The sequence below is a fragment of the Vipera berus genome (genome assembly GCF_964194415.1).
Source record: "Vipera berus genome assembly, chromosome: 4".
NCBI classification, from domain to species: domain Eukaryota; kingdom Metazoa; phylum Chordata; class Lepidosauria; order Squamata; family Viperidae; genus Vipera; species Vipera berus.
In genome coordinates this window covers 16,430,225-16,443,273 of record NC_138206.1, presented here as the reverse complement: position 1 = coordinate 16,443,273, position 13,049 = coordinate 16,430,225, and the positions used below count along the sequence as shown (strand labels likewise).

The following is a 13,049-nucleotide window of genomic DNA, read 5'->3' as shown; positions in this document are numbered from 1 at the left end:
TTCATTTTTAGGTACCACAATTTTACGGTGCCACAATTTTCAATCTTTATTTAATAAAAAATGGACCTTCATTTGTAACAGTTGAAGAATAAGATAACTACCATTTGGGGAAACAATTTCAATATTTATTCTGTTGGATTTTCATTTAACTATATGTTTATATCTCAATATGTATAATAATCAGAAAAGGAGTGAGCATCTATAGTTGTACAGCTAAGTATGATTCATTACAAAAGAATCAGAAATTAGTGGTAGTTTGATGATAGAAAAAGAAAGAAAGAAAGAAAGAAAGAAAGAAAGAAAGAAAGAAAGAAAGAGAAAGAAAGAAAGAAAGAAAGAAAGAAAGAAAGAAAGAAAGAAAGAAAGAAAGAAAGAGGAATTGTTTTATAATTCAACTAACTGCAGACCTTTTCCCTTCCAACTCCTCAGCTCAGAGGCCTTCTGAACAATAAGAATAATAGAATAGCAATTGCCTAGCCAGAATAATTTACTAGACCAAAATATTTACTTCACCAAAAGGATAGATGATTAAACAACTATATATAGCAGGAAAATTTATATTTAAAGTAAATCCTTCCTGCCATTAGCGGAAGTACCTCAAACCAATGACATTATATATAATTGTTTCAAAAATAGATATGAGTGCATTTTTTTTAAAGAAAGGGCAGCATTGTTAAAAACAACATGCACAAATGATCTCTGAGCATCCAAGAGCACAGTATTGAAGGGATAGGATATCTGGTCCAAAATTCTAGTTCTGTCCTTACCATAACTCCAAAAATTTGCCCCACCAAAAATATAGAACATAAATAGTAAGACAGAAATATACACTTTTTGGACTTCCGGTGGCTGCGCGGCGCCGGAGACAGCCTTCCCGGGCTGCCCGCGGCTCAGCTGAGTGATTTTCGCCCGAAACAGCGCCGATCAGCTGTTCGGGCGAATTTGAAGCCCCCTCCTCGGGAGAAGAGGAGGGGGTGAGGCCCCAGGTAGGGGTCGAGTTCTCCGGGGCCGCCTGAGCTTGCAGCTTGGGCGGCCGAAGGATCGAACTCCCCCGTAGCCTGGGTCGCTCCCAGCTGGCCAGCGCCTCTGCTCCTGATTTCATGGAGCAGAGCCAGGCGTCTGCGACCACCCCTGCCTGAAGGAAAGACTATGGAATAAAAAGAGCAGGCAGAGCGGTACAAGAGGAAAAGGTGAAGAGGATTATTTTATTTTACTCTCGAGCTTGATGGACTTTTTAAACTTAAAGTGAAAGTGCGTCACAATTGAAAGTAAAAGATGGCGGCTAAACCTCCCCCTAAAACTCTTCGGAGTGCTGGAACTTCTCCGGTGCAACAATCATCATTGCAGGCATTGCATCCTCCTGATGTATTGACATCGAAGGACTTACAAGATGTTCTTGAAAAACATACCCAGGTAATTTTGAAATCAATGGGTGATAAATTTGCACAGATGGAGGAGAAATTGAAGAAGTTGGAGGAGAGAATGGAGGAGAGGATGGAACAGAAGTTCAGGGTGATGAAGGTAGACATTTTGTCTTCAGTGTATAAAGTGGCTGAATGTGTGGAAGATTTGGATGAAAAAGTGGAAGATTTGACTCAAAAGAATGCCATATTAGAAGCAAAAGTATTGGAGAATGAAGATTTAAGAGACAAAATGGATAGAGAATTGAGTCTTGCTCAATATTTCCAGATGCAGTTTGCCATTAGAATCAGAGGTTTAAAGGAGAATATTAAGGAAGATCTAAAGCAGCTGTTTTCTGAGGCTCTCGAAGTGGTATTGAATCAGCCAGCATCTGAAATAAAAGGAGGCATGGATAAAGTGTTTCGTGTGAACTCATGGATTGCTAGACAGAGAAAGTTGCCTAGAGATGTGGTGGTTTATTTTGTAAAAAGGGAAATTAGAGATGAAGTTATACAAGCTGCCTATGATACTAAAGTCGTGATTGCTGATCAAGAAGTTCTGGTTCTAAAAGAAATTCCTCCAAAGATTTTAAGGAGAAGGAAGGATTTTACATTTCTTGTGCAAGAGCTCAAGCAACGAGATATAAGGTTCAGATGGGAGATCCCAGCTGGGTTGATGGTGATGCATGAAGGTAAAAGGTACCGTCTGGTTACTGTGATGCAAGCGCGTGATTTTTACAATAATGTTTTAAAAGCAACCCCATTAACACTTCTGGAAGCTGCAAAGGGATCTGGAGAAGGTGAACATCAAGAGGCTGAAGATGGACAGACAGAGGAGAATGGTGCTGGAGGAGATCAAGTTATAACACCTTTGGATGATCCCAGAGAACAGAGGGTGACGCGTGCTGCTTTAAAACGATCAAAAAAGATAAAAGAACAAGATCAGCAGAAGTCTATGGAACTTTCACAACGTACTTACAGCCAAGTAGTGGGAGGTGGGAAAAGATTTGGGTGAGGAATGTAAAATTTATACAAGTTTGAAATCTAAGAGAGAATTTTTACAAAATGTTTTATAGATGGTATTCAGATTTTAAAAAGCTAAGTATGTATTTGAATTATTAGCCTAAATGTTGGAGGTGCGGTGATGAAGACGTAATATATTTTCATATATGCTGGACTTGTAAAAAGGTTAAGGCTTTTTGGATAAAAGTCTGGTGGAACATACTAAGTTGATGTTGAATTTAATCACGGCAGCAAGACTTTTGATAGGTTAGTACTGAAAGAGGAACTGCCGACCATAGAAGAGTGGACTTTAAAGGTTTCCGACCTGGTTGAAATGGCGAAGATTTCGGCCTATTTGAAAGATTACTTGCAGGAACACTATATTATGGAAGGGAGAAAATGGCTTGAGTTTATCTAGAATAAGTATAGGGTTAAGAAGTTTTATATTTGAATAAGTCTTCTTTCTTTGTTTCTTTTTCTATATTAGTTTTTTTTATATATATTTATATTACTAAGGTTTGTTTTATCCTATATAAGCTAGAGAGTGATAGATTTTAGAGTTTATGGTTGTTAGTATATGGTTGTTTATGATTGTTTTTTTTTATATATACCTTGTATTTAGCTCTGGGAAGTCGGGGGGGGAGGGGGGGAGGGGGGAGAGGAAGGGGGGGAGGGAGAAGGGTGGGGGAGGGGGGATTTTTTAAGGGAAAAATTGTATGTTAAAACTTTTCAATAAAAAAAAAAAGAAATATACACTTTTTATACTAGGAAATGTACAAGTGCCAAACCATAACATTTTTGGCTGGGGGGATTCTGGGACTTGATGTCCACATATCCTTAAGCTGCCAAGGTTGAGAAACAATGATTTAGGGTCTGAGTAAATAAATATCTATTCAAAGTAAGGCCGTCTTTTAATTTTAAACATACTTCTAGTACTTCATTAAACTTAAAAAAAAAATTGGGTACTTTCCAAACACTCAAAAACAGCAGTTTAGTTGGGTACTGTGTTCTGAGCTAATCTTTTCTTTTTTGGTGATTATATTAGTCAGATAGATAATATTACAACAGATATTTAAAAAGTACAATCTAATTTTATTGATGTGAGAAAGGGTTATATTAATTTTTCTTAGGAATTCTAGTTTGAAGTCAGGGTATTTCTATTGAACCCATCAAAAGCAATTAGAATACTAAGCATGCCTGCTTAGTTATTTTGAGAATCCTTATTTTAAGAATCAAAAGTTAAAAACAATCATACCTGAGAGTTACCGGAATGCTGTTGTAACTGATGCTGCTTTTCATCTAGATTTTGTTGGAGGAGAAGCTGGCCATTGCATGGGTTTATCCTGTTTTTTACCTGCAGCATTCTATCATAAATAGCTTTTGCTGAGTTCTGTTTCCATTGAAAAGGGCCATTTCTGGTAACTGAGGAATTTATCCCAATAGAGCTTGGAAGGATGAAACATTACTGTTATTTCTGGATAATGTATATTAGATTATGAACAAAATGTCATATTAGCTGTTTTAAAATAAATTAAAAGTGCAACTTGTAGAAAACAGAATCCATCTAATAGACAATAGCTAATACACAATATTCCTAAGAACTGTATTTTACTAAAAAAAATCATCTAAACCTATGAATCAAACTAAAATCATGCAGCTCTGCTATGTTATGAAATGCTTTCATATGTTTATAAATGATTTTTTTCTTATTTCTTCTGACTTCTGTTAATGGCACATTAAAATAATATAATGGGAAAAACTGTTTGCATTTCCTAGTTATCTTCTTTTTTAGTAGTTAGCATCTTTTCCACTGTAAAAATGCCTAATTTGTATCTCAGTTTGAGGATGGTACTCTACCAGCCTAACAAAACTGGTTAACCCCTGTCCAGACACATCTAGATAATTTATTTTAAAAAAACATTTTGCTTTTTTAATGTGAAAGATGAAGTTTTGAATATATAATTCAGGGGTTCCCAACCAGGGGTGCTCGCTGGTTGCGAGACGATATTCCAGGTGGGGTAAAAACTTGGGTTTTCAAAATTATGGTGTATATGCATAATTCATTACTGTTATTTTGAGTTTTTATAAGGGGTGTGAGAATATATCAGAAGCATTCTAGGGGTGTGGGATATAGAAAAAGTTGGGAATCGCTGATATAATTCATAACACAATATAAGTACAGCACTGTGTTTCTAAATCCACATGGTAGTAGTATTTTTCTCCCTACATGTCCCTTTCTACATAGATTTTTTTTTGTTCTATTTTCCTTATGTTCTGGTACCTGGAAACTTAAAAATTATTTCATATAAGTTTGTAATTAAGAATAGTATGGAGGGTTCATATGGGTAAACCTTACTAACTGCTTCATTCAGTGACTCTTCAAAGTTACAATGGGGCTTTAAAATAATCCTTTATAACCAATACCCACATTTATGACTTTCACAGTATCCCTCAGTCACATGATCACCATTATAGTCCTATTGTCCTATGCCTCACCTGTTGTCCCCCTCCCCCCTTGCATAGTGGACAGATCGAAGAGGAAGGGATTAGAAAAGAGTAAGCAGACACAATGGGAAATACACACTGAAAGAAATGTGGTGGCATTGGCAGCTCTGAATGTACTATACAAACAGTCTGGTATATTGATATGCCTGCATTCTCGTTTGTAATCCTTTCCTCTCCAATGTTTCCACTCTGGGAGGGGGGGAATGGGGCAGGAATGGGAGAGATTGTCTACAGAGATCACTGGGTTTTCTTTTCCCGTCCCCCTCCCTGGCAAAGCAAATATTTATTCTGACAGGAATAGAGAAGTCAAGTGATAATGCAATGGGGAAAAAACGGCATAACAGTTCAGACTGAACTTCCCAGAAACACAAGAAACAGAGACTTTTAAAGGTCAATATGGAGGATATGGGGCCAGGTGATATTTATTTCCAGTGCCACAATTATCACTGGTAAAATGTTGATGGTAAATGACCATTCAATCAGCCTGATGAAATTTGCCAAGATCAATACCTAATGGAAGGTCATGCTTTCACTACATAAATTGCCATTGTACTCCATTTTCAGCAATACTTACAAAAATCAGAGTGTGTGAATGTTGAAATAAACTACTCCTTATCACCACTAGGTTTTAACAACTTCTTTCAAAAAAATCAAGCACACTGACCCACATTTCATAGCTCTACAATGACTACCATTTTTATATAAATTGATCCCCAAGAAGAAATATTAGTTAATATTTATTCAATCAATATCAGTAAAGAATTCTCATACATTGATTCATTCCTACAAAATGGACGAGTGTGCCTGCAAGTACCATCCTAGCTATCTACCTATCTAGAGTTATATAAATTTTTAACAGATAACGTAAATAATTTTGACATCAAAATCCTTGTACTATTGCATCTGAAATCTGGATGGATTTATCCCCCTAGCAAAATCTGGTATAGCAACAATTTTTATCCTATTATTTTTAAAATTAAAATACTACTGCCATTTGACAAGTTTATGTGCTGTATAATGGGAGGAAGTTTCTGAGCCTTTTTCCAAATTCAGCCCAGATTAAGTGGCCTGTGATTTGACATGAACTAGACTGTTCATTTCAAATCTAAATCTTAATGAAACTGAATCTTGTGGTTTGTATGGACATTATAAAACAAAGCTAAAAGCTCAAAGCTAAAAATAAATATAAACTCAATGTTGCATCTGAAATGAAGAACTTAGCATGTATAAAACTAATAAGGATCAAAGCATAAAACAGGATAAATAAGAACTTTAAATAATTCAGAATACAGAGGTTTATTCAGAGCTGAAGATAATACCTTCTTATGAAATTAAGATAATTTGATAAATGGTATCAAATTTCCCAGAAGAATCTGTGAGTACAGCCAGCATAGTATCTAAAACCTCAAAGAAAGGAATTTTGGCAATATTTGTGGTATTTCAGAATTCTACATAACAAATACCTAAAGCAAATAAGCTAAGAAATTCAAAATCTAATTGTAAGCACAAGAATAACCACAGTGGAATATAATATTAGCAATCCTCTTTATCAAAGTATTTTGCACAGTACTGTAGTTTCAGAAGATAAGCTAATTTATGCCAGATATTTTCGTGCAACTATTATTTCATCATCATCGTTATTTGTTGTCTCATTGATCCTATTCCTGAATTAAATAAAATAATTTACCTTCCAATGACTCTAGATGATAATCCTGCAACCTGACATTTCTGGGCTTCATCCAATTTATTTTCTGGCTTTCTCTGTACTAAAGTGAAAAACAGGCAAAACATTTGGTTAAATATAAAAATCTTAATACAATATGGATAGTATCAGGATTTTTTTTTTTAAAAAATGCCCGTGTGTGTTTCCATGCACTATTTTTCGGGCCGTATGTAGCCTTGGGTTGCAGCTGCTGTTGCCTAATGCCAGGTCAGTTTGTAATTAAAACTCAGCTAATCCAGGAATAAGCACAGGAGGCCTGAATACAGGATCAGTACAAGATTTTGGACCACATTCCCTTGGAATGGCCTGCTCTTCAAAATCTCCTTTTGCCCATCACCACTGCAATCTTTCTGCTTGCCTGACCCCCTCAACATACTCATTAACCCAACTTCAGCCATTTCACCTCCTAGGTCAGAAGCCTTATCCCAGTTAAGCCTTACTTAGTCATAGCAGATTGGTCATCAGCACCAATGAGGATGGCAAGCATTCAGCACCTTCAGGATGGCTGCCAGCTTCCTTCTCTGTTCCATTTTCATCCACCTTCTGATCCCCTGTTCTCATAAGTGGAAACCGGCAAATAAATAAATAAATAAAAATAAAAACCCAACAGCGGGTTAGCCCTATCCCTTCCTATCTTTCGGGTGGATGGAGGCATAAGCAGCTATAAGACCCTACTGCCGAAAGACCATATTAAAATGAAGAGAAGGGTGACATGATAGCAGTGTTCCAATATCTCAGGGGTTGCCAAAAGAAGAGGGAGTCAAGCTACTTTCCAAAGCACCTGAGGGTAGGACAAGAAGCAACGGATGGAAACTAACCAAAGAGAGAAGCAACCTAGAACTAAGGAGAAATTTCCTGACAGTTAGAACAATTAACCTGTGGAACAACCTGCCTCCAGAAGCTGTGAATGCTCCAACACTGGAAGTTTTTAAGAAGAGACTGGACAGCCATTTGTCTGTAATGGTATAGGGTTTCTTGCCTGAGCCGAGGGTTGGACTAGATAACCTCAAAGGTCCCTTCCAACTTTATTATTATTATTATTATTATTGTTGTTGTTGTTGTTGTTATTGTTATTGTTGTTATTTACATCCAAATGCAGACTATGCAAAAACCACAGTCCAGAAAACCATTCTGAAATCAGACTTCAGATGAAAAACTAAAAAAAAATCCCAATGCCTCCACAAGATGACGACTTCAGCTGCTATAGCACCTACAAAGCTTAGAGTGTAAGTTGGTCTCTGCCCTCCCCTTCCAAATACTAGGGATTATGAAAATAAGATGGGCACTGTCACTTATCTCAAGAGATAAATCTCAGCCACAGAACTCCCTCTGTCTCTTACAACATCACCAGATCTACTACTACTACCAGGAAGCTGGGATTCAATCACATCCACCTCCCTGAATGTGAAAGGTCAGTGAAAGTGGCCTGACCAGCTCACTCCCAAGACATCAAAGAGGCACCTAACAAGAGGCTGGTCATCAATGTTTCAGCCAGATGAGAAATCTGTGGCTTCATCATGAGTGATACCCTGGCTAACAGCTGAGTGAGAGCATGTGCTAGTAGCTTATCCACTGTTCTTATTCTGTTGTAGCTTCACTGCTGTTGTTGTTTTTTTTTTTACTTCTACCACTCTCACTGAAGCTGCCATTTCATCTCTTCATTGCCAAGCCAAGGTCAAGCATTTCTTCGGTTGCCTCCTGAAAAAGCACCTTTGGGACAACCATGACCTGGATGATTGAGAATCTCCACAGACACTTAGCTATGCACTTTGGGATGAATGCCCTTCGAATGGTGAGGGAGTATGAACGGATTTCCAGAAAACATTGCAGACTACAGGAACCATTTGCACTTCAGTTTGAGATGCAGACAACACAGACTCATCCCCAACAATCTGTGCCTGTCTTCAACAGTGAAGGGACACAGGGCAGAAAACATCTTGCAGCCAAGAAGGCTCCACACACATTGACAACCCTCATCTTGTATCTGTACATTAGATTTCTGGGTCTCAAAGAAATCATTTTTGCCTTTATCTGTCAAAATTCATTCTGTTGTCTTGACCTGATTTTCTGTCAAAATGGTTTGACTTTTCTTTCTTAGGATATTAGGTCTCTCACTCTTCTTGTATCATCTGGAAAGCTGATAATTGCTATACCTACCTTTACATCCAAGGCATTTTTTTTGGTATTCCAAAGTTCTGAATCCTATTACTAGATTTTTCAAAAAATACATATAAGCAAAGTAGGATACACAAGGCTGAAGAGAAATTGTCATAGGAAAAGAGTCCATGGCCAGAACTTCAACAATTAATATGAAGCTAACATACTAAACTGCATTGCAGTGGCTAGTAGAATTTCCTCCTGTAAAATGATATGTGTATTTTACTGCATAATTTATATTTTTGCTAAGATATTTTAGTTAACTGGATTGACAGCAGACAGAATTCGGGTTAACAAATGGTTTGATTCTAAACACCTGAAAAGCTTTCATCACCCCTCTGATATTATGTAGTTTCACCGCTGTTTTCAATTAATATTCTATTTTTTAAAAATGAAAGTATTTCTTCTTTGTGTACATTTCAAAAATATTCTATGGCAGGGCTTTTCAACCTTTTCACCCATTGTACAACTTTTAGGATACGGCAACATCCGAGTACCACCAGTCGCCTAGCAAGGTATCAAAAACTTGATGACCAAAAAAAAACAAAACGAAAAAAGTGATGAAGTATAGGTAGTCCTCAACTTACAACAATTCACTTAGTGACTATTCTAAGTTACAATGGCACTGAAAAAAGTGCCCCCCACGCTACAGCCGAGCAAGACACCTGCCTGCCTGCCCAGCGGCGCTCTTCCTCCTTATTGTCAGTGGGGGTGGGGTAGGGTGGTGTTTGGTTTTATTCTCCCCACCTCTGCTGGGTGGTTGCAGCAGGTTTTGGTCACTTCACATGACCTTGGGACACTGTGACCGTCATAAATATGAATCAGTTGCCAAGCATCTGAATGTAAATCACAACATTCCAGTTGATCCGTGCTTCTTCTGGGCTCAGAAGCACCAGGATCTGCGCCGAGCCCAGCTGGAGCCTGGCGCTGATCCTGGCACTTCCACTGAGCCCTGACAGCCCCGAAGAACCGCTGATCCTGGTGCTTCCCCTGAGCTCTGACAGCCCTGCAGCTCCAGCCATCTTTCCCTCAGGCTTGTGCAGTGCTGCCACCAGTTCAGCTCATTCCCCTTCCCTGGTACCACTTTTCTAGGATGGTCGCGTACCACCTGCCAGGTGCCAATGTACCACAGGTGGTACCCATACCACTGGTTGAAAAGCCATGTTCTAATGGAATGCTCCAAGACCAAGAATTCATTTCATTGATTAGTATTCATCTGGAAGAGCAAGTTTTATGTAGCAGTTAAACTTGGGTGTCCTCCTGGATTCACAGCTCAGTCTGGAAGATCATATAGGAGCTGTGACCAGGGGGGCTTTTGCCCAGGTTCGCCTGGTGTGCCAGTTGTGACCCTATCTGGACCGGGATGCCCTGCGTACAGTCACTCATGCGCTCGTGACCTCTCGTATAGACTACTGCAATGCTCTGTACACGGGGATGCCCTTGAGGACCACTCGGAGGCTTCAACTGGTGCAGAATGTGGCCGCGCGAGTTGTGATGGGGGTCTCCCGATACTCCCATGTAACACCTCTACTCCGCGAGCTGCATTGGCTTCCAGTTGCCCTCTGGGTGAGATTCAAGGTGCTGGTGATGACCTATAAAGCCCTAAATGGCATGGGTCCGGATTTCTTACGGGAGCACCTGCTGCCGGCGTCAACTTCCCTTTGTCCTGTGCGCTCCCACAGAGAGGGCCTCCTCAGGGTGCCGCCGGTCAGAGCGTGCCAGCTGGCAGCCCCCAGGGGGAGAGCATTCTCTGTGGGCGCGCCAACCCTTTGGAATCAATTACCAGTTGAGCTCCGGATGGCTCCTGACCTTCGCTCTTTCCGCCGTGATCTGAAAACTTACCTATTTGAACAAGCCGGCCTGGTCTAATGGGTTTGGGGTATTTTAATTAGTAATTTTTAATTATTTATTGTAATGGGCTAGTTCTATTTAATCTTATTTTTAACTTTTGTATATTGTATTTTTATTGCCCTGTACACCGCCCTGAGTCCTTCGGGAGAAGGGCGGTATAGAAATTAAATAAATAAATAAAGCACCAGGCTAGAAACCAGGAGACTATGAATTCTAGTTCTGCCTTGGTCCTGAAGGTGGGTATGTGACCTTCAGTCAATCATTCTCTCAGCCTTTGGAAAGAGGCAATGGGAAACAACTTCAAAATCTTACCAAGAGAACTGCAGGCACTAACCCAGGAGTCACCAGGAGTTAGCACTGACTTAAAGGCACAAAATAATAACAACAACAACAACCATATCTCTATTAACTGACATCATATTATAAATAATATTTTAACTGTACAATTTACCAACCTCCTCCTTTCTTGCGTTGTGAAGAAGAAATATGACTGCGCTGGAATTTTTCAGTAGCTTCCTGATGCTTCAGTTTCCTCTGCAGCAATATTTGTTCTCTAAATTTTTGTTCTTTTTCTTCATTCTCTTTCCATTTTTCTTCAAGTGCTCTATTTAAAAACTATAGCTTTTAATAATAATAACTTACATTTTAAGTGTGTCATTTAGAGTCCATTTCATAAAAAAAAACTTATTTCGCTAACCTTAACTTTTGGGGAAAAAATATAAGACAGCAACATAAGATCTAAAGATGATTAACATTATTTACAAAACAAACTCTGAACCTTGAAAATTCTGATTATCTGAAGGCATGATATATGTTCCACCCACAGTAATTCGTTTAGCAGTATCTGTAGAGTGGTTTAAAGTCTATGCTGAAAATGAATATTCTAGAAGTAACAGATGTATGCCTTCTGATTTTTTCTTTATCAGGCCGATTTATTCGGAATAAACCAGGGCTATTCCCCTAGAAAATAGTTCTGGAAAAGTTCCTATGAGGCATATTGCACCTTGCAACCATAAACATAAATATATTAACAGTTAATTTTTGTGTTTTTAAACACTGTACATCACCCAATGTCAATTTTGTGGAATGGGTTGCTACATACATCACATAGATTAAATAACAAAATACATTATTGTCATGATTTTAAGATTTCAAAAGATCACTATCCAGTAACTCATTATTAATTTTTAAAAATTATTGATTTAAACAGAGCCACTCAAAAAAGAGCTAATCAAGATCCAACACATTTCTTTTCTTATAAAGGAACTGAACTGTAAGAAGCTGCTACTTGCTCTGTCATACACCATACTGGAAAGTCAACATACACAGAGAACAGTTAATCTGCATTACTATAAAAAAAAAGAAAAAGAAAAAGCAACCCTGATATTTACATACCTCCTTCTTTTATTTGTTTCTATAGAATGTTTTCTTGCTCGATTACGAAACAATCTTTGGTCTTTTAGCAACTCATGACGCTCTTTTGATAAATCTCTTTCAAGGAGAACCTTTAGATTTCTGATTATGAGATTAAGAAACTTTAGCAAAAATTCTAAACACAGAGTATAAGCTTCCAGTTTTAATAACAGTTACAAACTCAGCTTTTTATAGTGTACTGGCATTGTGGCTGCCTTTATAGGAGTCCAATTTATTGTAAAAAAATAACTGTTTCAATCCAGATGTAGTATTAGCATTGTGTTGTTGTATCTTTAAACAAATAAGTACAAGACTAGTCTGACTTATCATTCTGTCATACTGAGGCCAATCAGGTACAATCAAAGATGAAGATTGTAACTCTCTTCAAATGCTTCTTCTTTGTAATTGCCCTTAATGGTAGGGCATACTGGGGAAGCCCTGTTTTCCATGAATTTGTCTAACCCCATTACATTCTACTGCTTAACTAAGAATCTTGATTCTTCAAATTTATCTTCAAATGATGAACCTGATTTTAATTCAGCTTTCAAACCTTAAGTATTTGTTTTCAGATATTTCTATGCATGGAATTTGTTCTTCTACAGTGTTTATGCTAGATATTTTATTTCATTCTCTGCACAGTTCATAAATCTCTGTCAAAGCCTATTAATGTATATGGAAAAAAATTCTGATTGCTTCAGTGTGATTCTCTACACAACCAGGCTAAAGAGATTCTTTTGTAAATCTTCTCAATCTTTTTTTTAAAAATTTAACTACTAAATAATTAAGTATCAGCAAACCTGGTCCACCCACTGCCAATTTTGCACTGTGTCACTTACAGATGAGTTCAGAAGAATCACTGTTTAAAATAGGTTTAAACTACTTATTCCTTACTCTGATTCCTGTTCTTTCTCCAATAGTTAATCTAAAGAATGATATATTATTCCAAGCTCAGTTTAGTACAAACACGTACACTACATACACTTATTTGGAATGACAAG

The 13,049-nt window shown here is 37.9% G+C and overlaps 1 protein-coding gene across 1 annotated transcript in view; it reads right to left on the bottom strand.

The window, feature by feature from the left end:
• Positions 1–13,049, bottom strand: part of CEP126 (centrosomal protein 126) — a gene marked incomplete at its 5' end in the record, with an annotated part of 32,270 nt that overhangs the window by 16,981 nt on the left and 2,240 nt on the right. The window contains 4 exons of the mRNA XM_081326209.1: positions 3,658–3,847; positions 6,595–6,673; positions 11,094–11,242; positions 12,034–12,153. Of these exons, the coding sequence (XP_081182335.1) occupies positions 3,658–3,847; positions 6,595–6,673; positions 11,094–11,242; positions 12,034–12,153 (538 nt within the window). The remainder of the gene's footprint in view (positions 1–3,657; positions 3,848–6,594; positions 6,674–11,093; positions 11,243–12,033; positions 12,154–13,049) is intronic.